Raw genomic sequence first — 19822 nt, 5'->3', positions numbered from 1 at the left:
TATGTGCCTAGCTTTATTTTTTGCACAAGTGCAGATGCACTTTTCCCACCCTGAAACAAAACCAACCAAAACCCTCAGCTTAAAATAATTTGCTGCTCTATCAAATTCATTACCAATGTTTAAAATGGGCTTTAAAACCAACTACACTGTTGTTGAGTCACACATTTGGATGGGTCATTTTACTATAGAACATGGTCCTCTGATCTTAATTTGTAACAAGTATAAAAGTGCTAACTTGAATTGGTTAATTAACTTCTGCACAATTCAGATAACATTTAAGACACTAAAGAAATACAAAAATACTTTGATATTTTAATTGATAAATAAACTTTTATGTTGGTTTCTTCAGCATTGCTTAGCAGATAGCTTCACTCGTACATTCTTTTGTTTTATGTGCTGCTTAGCTTTTTTTATATTTACTAGGTGAGAGGCTTCTATCTTGGATAGATGTTTGAGCATAATTTAAATATATCCTGACACATTAATGGACAGAAGGAACTTGGAAGGATAAGCATAACCTGGACAGTTCCAGGTCCTAATAGGTGTTTTCTGTAGATATACATAATTTTATTCTTAATTATTTTACTGAAGGTTTACAGGCGCACACCAAGTTACTTTAAGGGCAGAACTTTCAGAAATTTCTCACCATTTCCTGGGGACTTAATTCTCCACTTCTAGCTACTCTTGTTCCTTGCTATTTAGAAGCTCACCTTCTGTACTTAAAAAGACCTCTCTGAAATCTTGTTATCTGTTCAAGAGTTGTGGAGTGGGCTTTAGTACAAATGTACTTTAGAAACTTTTCTCAAAGCTTTTCATATTCAACTGCCTGAGAGCTTTACTGTTATTACTTGTACCCTTAATATCCAATTTATTCAAACATTTGTTACTTAATAGCATGTATTCAAGTGAGTTTGGTTTTTCCCTCATGTGGGAGCAAGTGATGGTAATACTTATAAAATTACCTGCATTTCTACTAAATTCTGCTATAATGAACCATTTTCTGTTTCAGAAGGGGAGCATGGGTCTAAATCAGTGCATTTAGTCATGGTTTAGGGAAGTTTCATGTTCATCCTATGGATTTATTGTTTTTATCAATGTTTTTGCAAGTGAGAATGATTTAAGTTCTTTAAAGTGAGTGTGCAAGCCTTCAACCATGAAAATAGCTTACGTTACTGCTGAGAGTGCTGAAATTGAGCCAGAGCTAAATGTTGCTGGGAACAATACTGTCATCTTTTCAGTTAGGTTGTTGTAGAGATGATGCTACAAAATGTCATATTTTTTTAAATCCCAAACAGCTGCTGTTTGCAAGTATTGGGATTTCTCAGGTTGGCTACATGCTACTGCTGCAGTATCCCCTAGCCTCTTGTGCCAGTTTTATTTTCTCTGGTGTAGAACAAAAGTGTCACTTGCTGCTGAAATGTTAAAAAAAAAAAGTTCACCTACTAGAAAGATGAAATGTTTAGAAGTGGATTAGTAATATTTAACTCTCTGCTATCTAAAAGGGATTTGTTCATTATCCTATAGTAACTTGAGCATAATTCAATCTTCTTTCCCCTGCTTGGAGAAACTTTAGAGTATAGAGGGTTAAAAGCAAAGAAGGATGAATTGAGACTTTGCCTTTAGAGAGATGACTGGGAAAACCAGATGGTATTGATTTTTGTCGCCTCTCCTATTTTCTATCTAATGCCTTTTGATCAAGGACAAATAAATCTGTAAGAAAATTTCCAAAAAATCACACGATTCTATTTGAGTTGGTCTGAGACTGTATGAGATGCATATTTTACAATTATGCTTCATAATTTTAAAAGAGATGTGTAGTGGGAGCTCTCAAATTAACATTGATGGTCTGTGTAAAGGGTTTGCATGGGTAAATGTTCAGCTGCTTTTAAAGCTACTTTCTCTTTCTGTAATATTTTATTATACTTTCAGTGAACATTAGTAAAGAGACTTTGCTCCCTTGCAACCCCTTTCTCTGTTCTTAAAACTCCAGTTGCTGAAGGGCACTGTGATGTTTTACTTTCGTTGCTTTGCATTTTGATGATGACCACAGTGATGTGTGGAATTTATTTTCACAGCGTTTCATGAACAGCACCACTTTCATTTGTTAATGTATCTCATCATTGCAGTATTATTATTTTGCATAATTGTTCTAATTTATTCAAGGGGCCTGACATGTTATGGTCTTATAAGTATGCGCCTCTGGGACTTGAGTGTTTTGCCATATGGTGAGATAGTGCTGCATGACAACCTTTCAGCAACAGAAGAATTCAACAGTGAAATAAATATGATAATTGTAAGTGTTCAGTGAAATCTTACACTTAGCACTTAGTCTTTTTCCCCTTGATACCAAGATGACCAATTGTAGACCAACCAGGCTGAAACAAGTGTTCAAGTATTGCATGAGATATGTTAGAAATGTGCTGATAATTTTTAGTTGTCTTTGTCTGTGTAACTTGACTTTTAAGTGAGGGTTCAGTTTGACTTCTGAAGTCTCTAGGGGTGTTTCTTGCTCTAAGACTTGTAACCGGGCAACAGTGATTTATAGAAAAATCCAGTTTTAATACAGGATTAGGAAAGAGTGAGAAGGAATGAGAAATTGGAAATATTACACTGAACAAACACACAATAATTCCAGTTTAGACCTGGGGACTAAGAAGATCTACCATTCAAATGGAGCCAAAGTGAAGGCTTTTGAGCAGCAAAACTAAAGAAATTATTTATGATAGCTTAAATGTGTAACATACTTTCTGTCCTGTTTCTGGTCATGAGTGATTTACCTTCCAGGCTGGTGTCCCAGTGTTTCACACAGAAAATGAGTTAGAAGGTATCACTTCTGGTTCACACTTGAAAGGGTCCAATCCAGCCACTTTTGTTACCTTTCTTCACATCAACCTCAGTAAGTACTTGCTGAGAATAGGTTTGCACCTCTTGAATTTCCTAAGATTCTTTGTGTAGAAAATCTAACTTACCAGTGAAATCTCCTAGCAAACACCGTAGCTGTTTGCCTGCAAGAGGTGATATTTTCACATATTTTTAATCTTTTTCATCTTGTATTTCTTCTCTATGGTCTATCCAGCCCTCTTCAAAACATTTGTAAACAATAAAGAAGACCTTCTCTCAGGAATTTCACGCTACTGGCTGAATCTTCGGAAGCACGTAGATCTCGAAATGGGGAACTGATTTTTAAGGTGAGGTGCACCTTAGACTTCCCAATAGATGTTACAGCTTTGGAGTATCTTGATAAAATAATTCTATAACTTCACTTTGTTTCACTCTCACACACATTAATTTCAATTATAGGTGATGAAAGATTAATCTGGACCCTTCAGTGTGAGTGTGGATCCTGGGTAATTTGCAGGGAGCTGAGACTCTTAAGTAAGGTTTAATGTAGATGTAGTTTGCAATTCAAATAAGACATTAATTTATATTCATTATTTTATATGAAAATGTGTCTTAGAAGTGGTTTTGTCTGTGAAATACACCCAAGTAACATTACACATGAAAGAGCAGTAGAACTTGGCTATCTTTTCTGCTTGGTTAAAAAAAAAAAATAGATGATCAAAAGACAGATGTTGATTTGGAAGAGGACAAAGTACTTAGAAAGCGATTAGCTGAGAGAGATGAAAATAAAAGAATAGATAGAACTATAAAATCATTATTAAGAAATCCAGTGTAAGCTCTTCTATTCAGAAGTGTGGTTCATATTCTTTCTGATCTGCTAGCATCTTGTTTGCATCTCTGCTGGTGATTTATGGTTTGTCTGCTACATGAATGTTGAAGTTGGGAATAGATTTTTCAAGTAGATTTGCTTTGTATGGCCACAAATTGATTTTACAATTGTATGTTTACACAAAACCTAGTATGTCATTTTTTTCTACCTTTTTTTTTTTTTTTTTTTTTTTTTTTTGGCTAGAAAGAGGGATCAGTAGGCCTATTTGATTTTTTTCCCTTTTGGTTTTTAATCTTATCACCTCTTTTAATCTTTAGTGTGTTTCACAGTCTTTAACTTCAAAGCCTAATTGCAATGATGCAGCTGCCTAATGGATTGCTACATTTAATATTTTCCCCCTAAGAGCAGTATTTCTTCTTTGCATCTATAATTGGATCATGCTGCTGCTGTCCCTGATGGAAATTCCAGGTTTCATATTCACCATATACCTGAGCACATGCTTACTGACTTGGTAATCTTAATATTTTTTTTTCTATTTATTTATCAAAATTGACTTTGATTACACACATTTTCTTTGTGCTGGAATTTTATTGCAAAGGAAATTAAAGGGGAGATGCCACCGTGCACCTCCTCTTGCCGATGAGTTTTCAGATTCAGACTGGGCCTTTGTATCCCACCGCTGCATGTCTTGAGTGTGAGATGTATTGTACCTCAGAGCCCAGCTCCAGGGCAACATAAAGATATCACAGATTTGGAAAGGGGGATCGATTTTGTAGCAAGCATTACTTGTTGCTGCTCTGTGCACGTACCTGCAGGCATGGCCTTTATTTTCCACACTGGTAGTGACTACAGCCAGCGTGGCTGCCACAGAACACCGCGCATCCCATCTCTCACTCTGCAGGCAGGCGGGAGGTGATTAATTTTTCATTGTTGCTGCATCTGAAGGATTCCCCTTTCCCCTCCCACACTACCTTGGCCCCTTTAGGAAGATTTTCATCCATTAAACTTTCCCTTCTCTGTTGAAAGGACTAAATCTCTTTCAGCATTTTCAGGCTGGTGATCTAATTTGACAGCTCGTAGGTGATGTCTATTCCTCTTCAAAGAGGCAGGTAGCCCCGGGCTAGCCAGCTGCATTGTGGATTCTGCAGATTTGGCTTGCTGTTCCTGCTGGGTGTCATCTGTCTTCTCAGTCTTGCGCTGGATAATTTTTGTCCTCCCCAGCATCATCTGCCTGAGCAGTTTCTGCCTGGCAGGCCTGTCTGTCCAGGTTGAGCATCAAACACAGCGGCCGCCCGGCTAATGTGACAAGGCACTCCTCCAAAGAGCGCAGCCCGGGGCCTGCTTTGGCCAGCATCAGCATCGCAGCCCGCAAACTTCCAGCCATCAGGATCGTGGTCTTGCTCTCCCATCACGGGTGCAGCCCATGGACTTATTCTGCTGGCACAAAGTATGTCCCCCGCCTCGCCCTCTTAAGGGCCGTCGCTCCGATTCCTCCCATCTGGGCAGATGTCTGCCTCAACAGGTTTGGGTTTTCCTGCCTGTTGCCGGCATTTGACTCGGACACCGCCACTTGGATGAAATAATCCTTTCGCGGATTATCATTGCCAGACAGCCTGTGGGGGAAATGACAGGACTCGGCACGTTCATCTGAAGATTTTGCAATTCAGAGTGCTGCTAATGCTAATGGGAAGTGGCAGGGTGATCCCTAAAAGAGAAAGCGGGTTCCATTGCACGGCAAAAATGACAGAGGTTGTTTAGCCTATCTTCCAAAAAAATACATGATGACTACATATGTTGATTTTCATGCTGCAAGCCATAGCCATTTCCATATTTTTGTGACTTGATGACTACTTTCTACAAACTGACAGGTTAGGGGCTCCACAAGTATTGTCTTTTTATAGCCATCACCTCTTTAAGTCCTCCTTAATTTCTTTAAAATATGTTTTGAAAATAAGCTTGACTGGGCAATGAGAGTAAGCAGGGGAACAAAAAACAAAACCAGGCATAAATACAACAAATAGCATATTCTTAAAAAAAAAAAAAAAAGAAAAAAAAAAAAAAAAAAGCAAAATCCAACATTATTCAAACAAAGGAAGAATGGTTTCAGAACAGTAGTCCTAGAAACTAATGGAACTATGTCACAGGATTTGCCCTTGTTGCAGTCCCATAATTCTGAACCTGACATTAGTCATGATGTAAAAACTCTTTCCTAGAAATGCAGTAGTTACAAAGCTGCTTAACTACAGGATTTCTTTCTTAACAAAAAAAAAGAGCTGGACTATAGTGCTTAGAGGGGTAAATAACTTGTCTGAGAGGCTATGAAAGAATGGCAGCTAAGCTGGAAAGGGTAAAATTAAGATTTGAACAATTCTAGCCTAAATTAGTAGTGATGATTAAGCCAGCTGGAATGTCCTGCAGATATTATTAATATATGAACATGAACTATAATTTACTGGTGATTGTCAAATGCTTACATGTTTTGGATTCAAATGGAAAAATACTAATTTACAGGTTGCAATAGCTGGTCACTTTCAGGAAATAAAGTAGAAGGAAACTATTTTTGAAGTAATTCTTATATTTACTAATTGCCTAATTAATGTAATGCAGACTATGTAACAATGAAGGAGTGCAAAACTATTTTACATTATATAATTATGCTAAATTTAATGTTAGTTGAAGTATTGAACACTTCCCAATGTAAGAACCCTTTTATTATTTAAACAGATTTCATCTATATTTGGCCTGATTTTGGGGGAGATTGTTTCAACAAAACCAATTAACTAATTTTTAAGCCTGAGTTTAGAAGATTATAGACATTGTCCAAAAAAACCCCCGTATAGTAATTTCCATGAGCAGTTTCCAAGCTTTTGTGATGTGGCACAGGATTTAATAATAGAATCATTTTTTGTGTCAGTTCAAATAGCTTTTAAAAACTCCCCCTTTTTCCTGAGCCACACAATTGCTCCCATTTATAAAAGCTATGCAGAGTAGAACATGGGCAGAACTAATTTCTAACAAAGAATACATACTACTCCTGTTTTCTGCTAATAAGCTAGTAATTATTCCAGCTAAACTGGCACCTTTCTGGTATTCTAGATAGGAAGGAAGTAGCAGTAGCTGTAGCAGAATTTGTGGTCGAATTTATTCTTTATTGACACAATGACACTGAGAAGTGTGATATGTATTGCAGATTAAAAAAAAAAATGTGTAAAAGAAGAAACAAACTTAGATGCAATAGCCTAAATATAATCAACCTGTTCTAGAAATGGTAGAGTTTATTGAGTAGCAGGAAGAAAAATGTCACAAACAGAAGTTAATATACTGTAATTTAGAAGTGGCCAAGAGGGAGGGGAAGTATATTGAAAATATCCTAACGGTCTCACAGAATCACAGTATGGGTCAGGTTGGAAGGGACCACAGTGGTTCATCTGGTCCAACCTCCCTGCTCAAGCAGGGTCATCCCAGAGCACTTGCTACAGGATTGCATCCAGAAGGTATTTAAGTACCTCCAGGGAGGGAGACTCCACAACCTCTGGACAATCTGTTCCAGTGCTCAGTCACCTGCACAGTAAAGAACTTCTTCCTCATATTCAGGTGGAATTTCCTGTGCATCAGTTTCTGTCTGTTGCCTCTTGTCCTACTGCTTGGCAATGGGCACCAAGAAGAGCCTGGCTCCATCCTCTTGTTACCCTCCCTTCAGATACTGATAGACATTGATAAGGTTCCCTCTCAGACGTGTCTTGTTACAGCTGAACAAGCCCAGTTCCCTCAGCCTTTCATTGTAAGAAATGCTCCAGTCCCCAATCAATTTGTAGCTTTCCACTGGACCTCCTCCTGGAGCTCCATGTCTTTCTCATACTGAGAGCCTCTCTTGTACTTTAAAATGGTTTTGAAATAAATGTAGAGATTTTACATCGCTTTTTGCTTTTTTTAATCGTTGTAAAAAGAGTCTGCTGCTCTTTTTTATTTGGTTGGTTGGTTTTGGTTTATTTGTAGCCTGTGTCCAGCAGTTGTTATTCATGTTTACTGCACCTAGAAGCAAACTGAGTTAATGTATGTCTCTTACTATAATTACTGAATCAGAGAATCAATTAGATTGCAAAAAACCTCTGAGATCATCGAATCCTACCTATGACTAAATACCACCATGGCAACTAGACCAAGCGCTCCTCGTCCAATCTTTCCTTAAACACCTCCAGGAATGGCGACTCCACCACCTCCCCGGGCAGCCCATTGCAGTTTCTAATCACCCTTTCTATGGAGAAATTTCTCCTGATGTCCAACCTGAACATGCCCGGACACACCTCGAGTCCATGTCCTCCTGTCCTGTCACTGATTACCCGGGAGAAGCGACCGACCGCACCTGGCTACACCCTCCTTTCTGGCGTTTGTGGAGAGCACTAAGGTCTCTCCTGAGCCTGCTCTTGCTCACGCCAAACACCCGCAGCTCCCTCAAGCCGCCCCTCGCAGGCCATGCCCTCCAGCCCTTTCTCCGGACCCGTGTCCGTCTCTCTGCCCCAGGAGCCGCCCCCAGAGCCGCCGGTTCGGGAGCGTTCGGCGCTCCTTGGGGGCGGTTCCGCCGCCGCGGCCGGCGCGCCGCGATGAGCTCACGGCGCGGCGGCGGGCCCGGCGGAAGCGCTGCGGGAGGGAGGCCGGGCCAGGGCCAGGGCCAGGCCAGGGCCGGGGTGGCCCGGGCTGGGCTGGGCTGGGCTGCGCTGGGCTGCGCTGCGCTGCCCGGGGGCCGCCGAGCGCCATGAGCGGGGCCGGCCCCGCGTCCCCCGGCCGCGGCGGCGCGGCAGCCCCGCCGTCCGCCGACAGGAGACGGGACTCTCCGGCCGCCGGGTCCCCGATCCAGCCCATCATAAAGGGTAAGGAGGTGCCGAGCCCGCTGTGTAACCCCGCGGCAGCGCTGGAGAGACGGCCCGGGAGCGGCCGCAGTGTGCCGGGACCTCCCGGGAGCGGTCCCGCTCTCTCCGGGGTTGCGGCGGCGTGTGCTGAGGTTTAAAGCTGGACGCCTGGGAGGCGCAGCTGGATCTCGTCTCTCAGAACTGGAAACCTGGGTGACTCTGTGGCTTTTTTTCGGGGAGCCGAGTCGGCCACTGAGGCACTTGCCACGGACATGGAGTTTGCTGGGGAGTTCTTACTTTTGGTCTTGTTCACCCAAGTTTTGTCGTGGTTATTCCGCACTCAGAACCGTTTGGAGTGGGCTTAGCTCAGTTTTATTTACTGAAGTCATGACTTTCCCGAATTTCGAAATAATCGTTCTGCACCGTTTTGAACGTGCTGGGATTCAGGGTGCTGAACAAACACAGGTGGATACAGTAGAGCCACAGGACAGGTCCATCAGATGGGGCAGGAGGACACATCCTTTAGATGGCAGTGCCGCCTTAAAGTCTTTTTTTGGGACTACATTGTATATTTCTTGAAACAGTATTTGCTATGCTCTCAGAGCCCTTTTCAATTTAGCAGGCTTTTTCTTTGTGACAGGCGAGCCTGTTTCTCCACATATATTTAAATAGTAAATACTCTTTTCTAAGACTCAATTTCAAGTCTGGCCCTAGAATACAAGAAAATGCTGACAGTTTTCCTTTGAAGTGAGGATTCCTCCTGTCTCTTGCTGCAAAAGACTCCCACACTTACTCTGTGGATCTCTGTTAAGCTCTCTGGTCTTTTACCAGCACTAAAAATCAGATATGAAAGCTGTGCTGAAGAGAAAGAGGATTGAGACAAAGGGTGCTGAACTGCAGAGGAGAGCATTCACCTTCACAGAAAAGTGTCTTTGGAATCTGGTTTGTTGTGTTTTATCTAAGCTGTTGATTTCCTGGATATATAGATTACCCTACAAATTCTGTTCTGGTGCTCTTTTGTCTGTACCTGATGAACAATAGTCCTTCCTCATACTGAGATACAGTGTGCTGCCTGTGTTGTTTCACCGGGTGTGAGAGTGAGAGAAAAACTAAAATTCTGTCTTTCATTAATTTTCTAGATGTTGGGGAAGTCTATTCAAGACTGCTGGATCACCGACCAGTAATTCAGGGAGAAATACGTTACTTTGTTAAAGAATTTGAAGTAAGTATTTGTATCTTATTGGATGCTGGCAGGGTCTGAAACTTTGAACAGCTTTAGCATCTTTTTAGATATCATAGTGGGTACATAACTTTCTTCAAAAGGGTTTGACTTGGATTTCTTTTTCCAAAAATAACACACCTGTAGTATATGTCTGCATCTTTGGCAAACAAGGCAGTAATTTAGGTCTTTTTCTTTTAAAACTTTTGAAAAGAACATGTGCTTTTTTGGTTTTTTGGTTTGTTTGTTTTTCCTGCAGAAGACTGGCAAGAATATTGGTGTTGGAGAATATTGTAGTCCTAATATCTTAGAGAAATCCGGTTGGTTCAAGGAAAGTATTGTTGGCCAGTTTGGGTTTACATCTCTTTAAGAAGCTACTTTATGCCTCAGCTGGATTCAGCTAGCACAGGGGTGTTTTTTTATTTGTTTGGGTTTTGGTTGTGGTTTTTTTATTTTCATTACACAAGAGAAATTTATACTACTGGAAGAGAAGAGGAACACTTTGTGCAAAGCAATAAAATCATTAAAAATTGATAAACGGTTATTTGATTGGCTGCAAGTAAGGCTAAAATACTGAATGTCTAGAAGTGCAAACTAGTATGTACAGCTTTGCCTGGAAAGTATCATTTGGTTTCCACAAGATGGCAGCAAAAGTTCAGAAAATTTGAATCCTATGCCAGCAAAAGGCTGTTTCTGTATTGATTTTCTTTCTTACAGAATGTGGAATTTAAAAATGTAACTGAAAATACAGCTACACCTCAAAATTCCAGTATGCAGACCTGATTTGTCTACAGACCTGATTTGAATGACATTAAAATGTCTTTCCCCCTCACCCCCCACAACCTAGATTGTAGCTTATATTTCAAGCAGGTCTATTTTGTCTCTGCTGCATTAGGAAAACATGAATATGAAATAAACTCTCATCAGATCTGTATCATATGGGCTTGAGAGTCATAAGTTATTTCTTTTCTCTGCTTTCCCTAAGCTATAGGATACAGTAAGTAGTTCTAAATGTCATTCTGTAGGAAGGAAAATATTAAACTCATGGACAAAATTAGAACTTGTATCTTTAGGCTCATAATTCATGTATTTGTCTCGTTTCACCTGAAGTCTTGCTCTGTTTCTTAGACAAACTTAATATACTCTTAGATCTCTTTTTGAAATTTAGTTACTGGTTTATACTTTTATGGGGGGAAAATAGCAAAGTAGAGGATTGTTTAAATTTTTGCAGTTCAGAATGTCTTTTAAGAGGGGTTAGGACTGCTGGCACCCAAAAATTCTACTTGTTTCTAACTTTGAGATATATGCTTATTTTTTCAATGATTAGCACCTAATGTGCAAGGAATGGAGATTTGCATTCAGGAAACCTGGAGCCTGTTTAATTAAGGAGTCTTGCTTGCCTGTGCTCTGTTTCTGAAGTTTTAAAATGGGTGTGGTGATCCCTGTTCCACTTCATGTGATAGAGTATTTTTTGTTTATGTAGAGTTTTAATGTAAAGTAAAATGCTGGTGAAATTCAGAGTGGGAATAGTGCTGTGGATTCAGAAAAATAGATTATTTTGTAAATTTAGACAATAAAACAAGATCTTGCTGAACTTGTAATTAATCATGATGAGCAGTGATCTAGAAGAGCTGCCTCTTTAGTCAGCTGTGTTAAATTATTTTTTAGTCGACTTCATTGCTTTACTTCAGTTAAAACAATTTTACTTGCTTTGTTTTCACCTCCTGCCATACTAAATGTGGAGGGTCAGACATCAAGCAAGCAGAATCACTAGTATATTATTTCTCAGTAACCAACTGACTTATAAAAATGAAATGCTTTCAAGCTCTGTTGCTCTCTGTTGTTTTAGAGATGCTGTAAATTATCTATACAAAACAGGACATTTTTCCCCACAGTGTGTAAATAGTTAATACTGCCTTTTCTCGCAAGGGCCAGAGGAGTCATTCAGAGGATTTTTGTATTTTAATGTGAAGAATGGAATATTGGTCTCTTTTTTTTGGCAATTTTATCTTTGTTGTTAACAAAGTAGAGTAACGCTTCAGTAGACAATGGTCTAGTCTTTGAGATATAGCTATTAGTTTATCAAATGGGAAACCATCTCTAATTTGTGAAGTGGAATTCCTTGCTAGCCACTCACTTTCTTTCATTTTTGTGGCAGGAAAAACGTGGCCTCCGAGAACTGCGAGTACTTGAAAATCTCAAAAATACGATCTTTGAAGCAAATGAGCGTGTTCTTCCAAAGTGTGAGCAGGCAATGCAAGACAATTTGAGTGAAACCTTCAAGAGATGTAAGTAGGTTGCTTCTTATTGCTCTTGATGCATCATTTTGGGGAGTAATTTAAGTAGTTTGGATTCAAAATATGGTCTATTAAAAAATTACCACTCTTATGTAATTTTCTGTTCTTTATGTGCTGTGTTCTCACTTCTGTGCAACTTTGAAAAGGAAACAACAGGGATGTTTTTTGATACATAATAGTCCAGCCAATCAGCTCTTGTTAAGTTTACATTAGAGTTTTTGTTGGTTTAAGTAGAAGCTGTTTCAGCTCATTCTTTTCCTATTCACTTGGAAACAGTGTTCCACATTGACTAAAGCCATGTAGAAAATTTCAGTTTCCTGGTTTGTTGCAACCATGCTGTGATGTGAACTTCAAGTTTCTTAATTTTCCCACAGGAGTGCATAATACTGTCTCCCTTAAATCCCTTAAAACAAAACTTTCTGCTGTATAGTAAGAAATTTATTGTTATTATTTAGTCACAAATTGGGAAGGAATAGTAATTGCATGCTAATCTTAGTTTCATCCTTATTAATATATTTCTTTACTGCTCAGATTTTAGAAGAATGTTTGAAATTTGTACTAGTTTTTAAATGTGCTTTTTTTCCCTTACTCGTTTAGCAGGATGGCTTCCTCAAAAGAGATTCTAAGAGAGTATGGGTACACAGCTTTAGCTGCCAAATTTATGCAGTTGAAACATGCCACTGTGGGTTTTGTTACAATTTGTGTGGCATGTTGTATAAGCAGTTAATTTCCCATAACCTATTTATATGACATCTGGCATATGCAGAATGGTGTGTGGAAAGCACACCAAAAGGATTGCAGGAAAACATTGAAACTTAAAATTTAGTCATGCAAACAAGGCATCCTAATACCATCTAACTGGGGTGAACCTTCGATGCTGCTCCCTGACTTTCTCATGGCCAGCTGTGGAGTACATCTTCAGTAGTAGAATCTCAGAATGATTGAAGTGGGAAGGGACCTCTGGAGCAGCAGGAGCTTGAGCCAGTTGTCCAGGACTGCATCCAGTTGCTGCTTGGAAAATTAGTGTATTTAATTCCATGTTAAATAAGTTATGGGGGGAGGGGAGGAATTGCATAGGAATACAATTCCTATTTCCATTGACAAGTTTTCCCAGGCTTAGCCTCTGGGAGAAAAGACATGGACTCATAAAGATGTTAAAGAGCATAAAGATGTTGTACATATGGAGTCTATACACAGCTGGTGGGGAAAAAATAAAATTAAAAAAAAAGCCAAAGCTCAACTAACTTAAGAGTTAGAGTTTGATCACCTGTTTTTACTTGCTGACTCGAGGGTGGTTTTTGATGTCTTCTGAGGTGCTGAGCAGTGCACTCCAGCTCATCAGCTAGGTTAAGAGTGTGGGCACAAAAGGACCTCAATGCCTTCCTGCTTTTGGCTTCTAGAACACAAAGGTTGAACTCTGCAATAAGCCTGCTTACTTTTATATGTGTTAAAGTTGTAAGTGTATAGCATTTTCTGCAAGTACAGGTGACTCTTGGCAGAGTGAAGTGACACAGTGGGATATAATCTTCACCTTGCAACTGCCTAAATCTTCTAAATCCCTTTCAGGAAAGTTTCTTTGATTTCCAACAGCAGACTGATCTACTGCAATTTGTTGTTTCAGTGCAAGCCGCCAACGCTATGATCCGTAGACTCCAAGAGAGAGAGTGTGAAGCAAGAAAGGTAAAGGATGGATGGATGGATAGATTTTTGTTTTGTGATCTAAGAGTCTTGTGCTTCACAGCAAGTTTGTCTGCCTTCAGTATAGCAAAACTTAAAAACATATTTTTCTATACCTTATATACTGGCAGTAAAACTTTTCTTGGGGTGATTTCTGCACTTATAAAATGCTCACTGCAAAGTTAGTGGATCTAGCTAACTCTTTCTACAATCTCCTGATATATGGAAATTATTTTTTTTTAATTCCTTTGCTTTATTTTTCCACCTAGCTCAGACTATAACATTTGTCACATACAGGGAAAGCTTAAATATAAAAAAAGCTTATTTTCTGTGGAACAAAAAACATCTACTAACCTACCAGAATGGAAATGTAAATCTTTCCTAGTTAGCTGAGAACATTGACCATATTATATATATTGCTTGTTGAAAAGGAAGTGTTTCTTTTCACTTGTGGATGGGTTATTTAATGAAGAGGTATATTATAGGAACATGCGAATCATTGGAACCTTTTCAGTTGGCTACACTTTGCTTATTTGAAATACATGTGCTCTGAATCTAAAACCTGGAAAATTACACATTAATTACATTAAATTAGTTTCATATATTCCCAATCCTACTTCTTTATTGTATTCCTCTGTTATCTCTTTACTTGCAAAATACTGTTGATTATAATTTAGTTCAGGAAAAACCAAAGACATTTCCATGGCCATCAAGCAAAACAGGCTGTGTGTTCATGGATGTAAGCTGATAGTCGTGTTTTTCTTTCCTTTTTTGCAACTGATGAAGATGGGCAGTCCAGTTGCAATTGAATACTGGTACTGTGCAAACAGCACATGTCTGAGCACTGACAGTTTGCTTGTGTCTGACACTAGAGTAGATACTCATAGAGAGGTAGGAAATTCTTACAGTTCTGCTACTGTTTGTTCAAAGTAAAACTTCAATAAGAAATTTATAACTTAGAAAATGAACAGTCAGTAAGAATGGTGACTGTTCTTTTTAAAAAATATTAGCTGGGTGTTTCCACTTTTTTTTTTTCCTTTTAATATGTAGTGGAGGAGTAGTTATAGGTACCCAGGATTCATAGCATTTCTTAAAGTTTGCATAGTACAACTTTCTGGCTTGAAACTTTCCAAATGGGAGTAGTAGCATGTTGGTCGCTTTTTTAAAGATATAGCTAAATGTTGTCATTGTAGTGCAGCCACTTGAGGAGAAATTACTTTTTCTTACTTTTCTGAAATTATTTGTTCTGAAAAAATAGTGAGATTTTGGCAGAAAGTAGTGTAAGGTTTGGGTAGGGGGTGTAATTGTGTCAAAAAGTTTCAAATGTTTCAAAAGTTCAATGTTTCAAAACCTATTGGATACAAAGTAACATACCTGTCAAACTGTTAGTGTGCACTTGTGTATCTTGTCAGGAGATGTTACTGTATTGGGTACAAACAAAATGGATCTTGGCATAATGTTGTTAAAGTGTATCAAAAGATGCACTGAAAAAAGTAGTGTATTTAGGCCGTGCTGTGTGATCTTGAAGAACAGCAGAGATATAAAAATACGTAAATGGGTTCCCAGTGCCTTTAGCTGACAAAAATGCCCCACATAAGAAACAGTCATTGCTGATATACTGAAGAGGGGCTCAAAAAAGGATTAATCCTCTGTTTTGCTGGGAGATGGAGCAAATGGAAGAACAACTGCCTAGGTTTATTTTGGCTTCTGCACTGGTAATATAAGGGGGCCAGACTGTCAATACAGCTTGCAAGCAATCCACAGAATTACATTGTGTTTTGTCATGTGCATTGGATGTGTGTATGATCTCTTTTTCTAGATATCTAGAATTTTTTTTTTTCAAGATAAGATAGTGAATGGGATAGAATTAGCAGAAGCCAAGGAGTAGGAAAATATGAGGAGAAAAATAACTTATTTATAAAGGAAGACATTAATCACAGTGAGAACTAGCTGGCTAAAGCAGAAACATTAGCTGCCAGTTTCAAAACATTTAATATCTCTGTTATCATATTTTATAGAAATAGCATCATTGCTAGTACAATCACATTAATTGTATTGCAGACATTTTACCACTTGTTTTGGATTGGCTAAACAAAAATAAATGTTTTCTTTTTAGTTTCTCCTTTCCATGTGTTTTCATGTTAGTTTCCAGATACTTTAACATTGTGTAGCTCTCATTAACCCCCCTGTTTTACTATGGAAATGAGTGTTAAAAGCTTCCTATTTTCCTCCTGTCAGCTTCAGGCAGACAGGGTGATGGCTCGTGAGGAGAAGTGCATTGCCCACTGGGAGGAGTTCATGAAGGAACAGCAGAAGAAACGTGCGGAGGTGGACGAAGAGCACAGAAAAGCTATGGAGCGCCTCAAAGAGCAGTATTCTGAGATGGAGAAGGAACTGGCCAAATACGCTTCTTTTTAAGACCTTTTTCAATAATGCTGGATTTGTGCCATGCTCAGTTGCTTCTGACTTAAATTGAGGTTCTTTTGGAAAGCTGAAGCTGATAGAAAACAGGAGAATTTGCTCTACAGGCTTGGTACGGGAAGAAAAGGTTTGCATACTTTCAACTTAAGTGCCTATCTATGCTTTTTTGGTTCAGGGCAGGTGGAACGCCAGTATTTCTTTGTTTGTTGGAAGCTGGAACTGAAAATTGTGTGACTACATCAAGCTCAGGGAGCTGCAAACTGGAGTTCTCTCCCATCACCAGAGTATCATATCTTTTGGGAAAACAGAGACTAATGTAATATCAACTATCCTGGTGTGCAGCCACAGCCCTTTCCCAAAAAGTAGGTTAACAGATTCCAGCCGTAGTTAGCTGAGAATTCACTGGGAAAGCTCTATATTCTGCTTGTAGATTTCAAGAAAATAAACTTGTCTTATGGAATATTTTACTTTGAAGATTAACCAGTGAAAGATCTCAACAGAGTTTTAAATCCAATTGTAATTTAAACTTTTGGGTTGTATGTTCAGTATTATGAAGTAGAGTTACAATTTGAATGGTTTTTGTTAACATAAAAATTGTAAGGTAAGCTTGGTCAACAGTTCCTTTTTTTTTCTCCCTGTAAATGTCTCAGGCATCTCTTTTACTGTTCTAAGCAAAGCCAAAACAAAAAAGTGATCATGAGAAGCATATCAGTCTTTGTATTAGCTTTATAGCTAGTACAGTTTTACCTTAAATATTTGGCATGCTGTTGGTTTACTTAGGATAAGCTTGTCAGAACTTTATGAAGCAATTGAGGTAAGATTTTTGTTTCTTTATCCACATAACAAATGAGCAGATTAAATGCCTGTAATACTGATCTGCTTTCTTACCAACTTTTACAGCGTGTGTGAAATATGCTCCTGCACTGCTTTCCTTTAGCCCAAACTTGCAGTTACCAGCAGAGTAACTGAAGTTAACTCAATCAGTTCATTAACCAAGGAAAATGAGACGCAGTACCTTAATGAAATTTGCTGCAAGCTAACCGTTAGTGCAGGAAATATCTTTCCATAATTTAGCTGGTGTCCAATGTAGAATGGAAACAGGTAAAAATAAACAGAATTTACACTTTACCTGTATTGCAGCAGTAATATACCAACAAGGGTTGCTTGTGTAGGTTTATGGCTTGGTTTCAAGGCTCCATTCCTGGCAGCATGTTGATAGTGTGATTAAAGTTAGTAGAGGAGATGGAATAAGTATCTGAGATTTCTTTCAATAGCACTGAATTCCTGCCAGGCTGCTCTGCCTGCTACCATGGGCCCAACAACTTCATCAATCATCGTGTATCTGGACTGAAAAGAGGATTTGCCAACATTGGGGCACGCTGGAATGTTGTTAATTCTCTGTTCTGAATGGTAAAATCATAGATGTCTCAAAAGGATCCCACACATGAAAAATAGGAAAGCCTCTTTTTTGAACAACTCCTATCTGAATAGAGAGGGACTTCTGTAATATTTCTCAGCTTGTGTACCCGTGATGAATGTTGTAACTAAGCTCAGACTTTTCATTTAAAAAGAAAAACTTAGTTCTTGCCTGTTTTTAGAATTGGGTGTGGAATAGTTTTGTTTGGAGCACAGACTGGAAGTGGCTTCTCTTACCAGATTATTTGATGTATATGTGCTCAAAGCCCAAATATCTTTGTAACAAAATGCATATAATTGCATACTGAATTAATTTTTATTTTTGCACTGATCATTTTTATTAAGATTTAGATATCTAATTAACTGTGCACTGGAGCTGTAGGTTTTAGTATTTCATCAATTTGATGGTTCATAAGCAATGATGAAAGTGTTACATTTGGATATTCACTGGAAAATAAAGTGGTATTTCCAAAACCTGTGTGTGCTCCTGATTTTTTTGAAAGCTTAGTAAGTACTAACACTGAAAATGTGTTGCTCTTTCAAAATGTTTTATGCTGAAGAATCATGTGTGCTGGAGATCATTTGAAAACACACTTATTGAAAATCTGTCTACCTCTTGGTCAATGTTATTCATTGTGGGGACTAAATGAAAAATATCTGTTCCTGAAATAATTTCATTTAGTAACTTTACCCTTTTTTTTTGCTTGATACACTGTAGGTGCTTGGAAAAGCTTAATCATCTTTGAAGCAGCTTGTCAACATTTGTAGGAAAACCTTTTTTTCTGTCCAAATGCTTAAAAAAATCTCAACCAATACCTGATGTGTCCAATACTATCTCAGTATGTCTGGCTGATAAAGATTTCTGTCTTCAGAATTTTTTTATCCAAGTGGAACTGTGGTCTGTCTGAACACAATAGTTCTCCACAGTACAACTTCCTTTGCAAAGTTCTAGACTTTGTTATTCACAGTCTCAGCTATTGGGGAGACAGAAAAATCAATAGTTTAATAGTTGGTTTTATGCCATTGATGCATGAAGAAAGTGTTTCACCTTATACTTGCAATTTCACATGACTGAATTCCATAGCTTTAAAATTCTTGAGGATTTATTTAATCCCTCTTAAACCTGATAGAAGTTTGCATTGGATTCCAATGTAGGACTTGAAAAAGGTCCTCAATATCAATTTCCAGTATGAAAGGTGAGTTTTGCAATCCTTTTCGTACCAGGCTATGTGTATAACTTTTTGTTTAACTATTAGTGCTGTTTATTTGGCTGAAATGTTCTTTGGAACTGAAAGTGGGGTTGGGTGTCGTGTAACCACTGGAATGTTTTCTTAGTCTTTCCGTTCTAATGATCACATAGCAAGAAGCTGGTGTCTTCCTTGGAACTGCTGTATGAAATCTGCCCCTGCTGTATTTAGGAGCAATAACAAACTGAGGAAATGAAGAGGTATTTAAGGGTTTGAGGGCTTTTCTAACTGCCTTATGTTGATGATGAACCTAAGCACTGTTCTTCTTGGAGTGTTTTATATCTAAGGCTTACCACATTGTTTTATTCCTAGGAATGAGGGAGGGTGCTGATTCATATGTTCTTCCTCTGCTTCTTTCTGTGGTGATACTAGGTAATGCATTTTAAAGAAAAAGTAGATTGTTACAACTGGAACATCACATCTTCTCTGATAATTTATGGCTTGTTAGATCTTTCATCAAAAATTGTGGGTTTTTTTTTTCAGAAGCCAAACTCTACAGCAGATATATGGCATCATCAGGTAGTAAATTGAATCAGTTGGAAAAGGCTGATTATAGTCTCCAGGGTGTAGATTCTAAGGTTGACAGAAGTTCCCCAGCAGGTGTCAGTGTAGTCTGGAGAAGGAGCACGAGGAAGCCTGGTTTATAGGAGGAATGAAACATAAATGCTTTACAATGTTCAGCGGTAACACAGTGTTCTGTGTGAGTAAAAGACATTTGATGGATGAAGCCGCGTACTTTATACTATAAAGTGATGCTACTTACCAGTGGCATTTGCCCCATTGGAGCAGGACACTCTTAGAAGTTATTTATGTAACATGTGCTGATGTGAACAATGTTGTCTGCAGTTCTTTTGCATTCTAATTTAAATTTATTATAATCTCAGACTCAAATGTTGGAAATTAAAACTTTGAAGAGCTGCATTCTAACACTGCTGTTGGTTTTAGTGGATCAGGTTTTCTGAAGATTTGATGCAAAAATTTAAGCTTATTGAAGGAGGTTGTGCCATAAAAAGGAAATGGGATCTTCC

General features: G+C 38.6%; 1 protein-coding gene across 1 annotated transcript; it reads left to right on the top strand.

Annotated features, from left to right (window-relative positions):
- The first annotated feature begins 8303 nt into the window (after positions 1–8303).
- Positions 8304–18012, top strand: BLOC1S5 (biogenesis of lysosomal organelles complex 1 subunit 5). Its single transcript, XM_084212290.1, has 5 exons — positions 8304–8538; positions 9657–9739; positions 11895–12024; positions 13655–13713; positions 15949–18012. The coding sequence occupies exons 1-5, from the start codon at positions 8424–8426 to the stop codon at positions 16126–16128; spliced, it is 567 nt and encodes a 188-aa protein (XP_084068416.1). The 5' UTR covers positions 8304–8423; the 3' UTR covers positions 16129–18012.
- The last annotated feature ends 1810 nt before the right edge of the window (positions 18013–19822 follow it).

The sequence above is a fragment of the Fringilla coelebs genome (assembly GCF_963513975.1).
Source record: "Fringilla coelebs genome assembly, chromosome: 1".
In the NCBI taxonomy this organism is placed as follows: Eukaryota; Metazoa; Chordata; class Aves; order Passeriformes; family Fringillidae; genus Fringilla; species Fringilla coelebs.
This window is presented reverse-complemented; position numbering and strand designations above follow the sequence as displayed.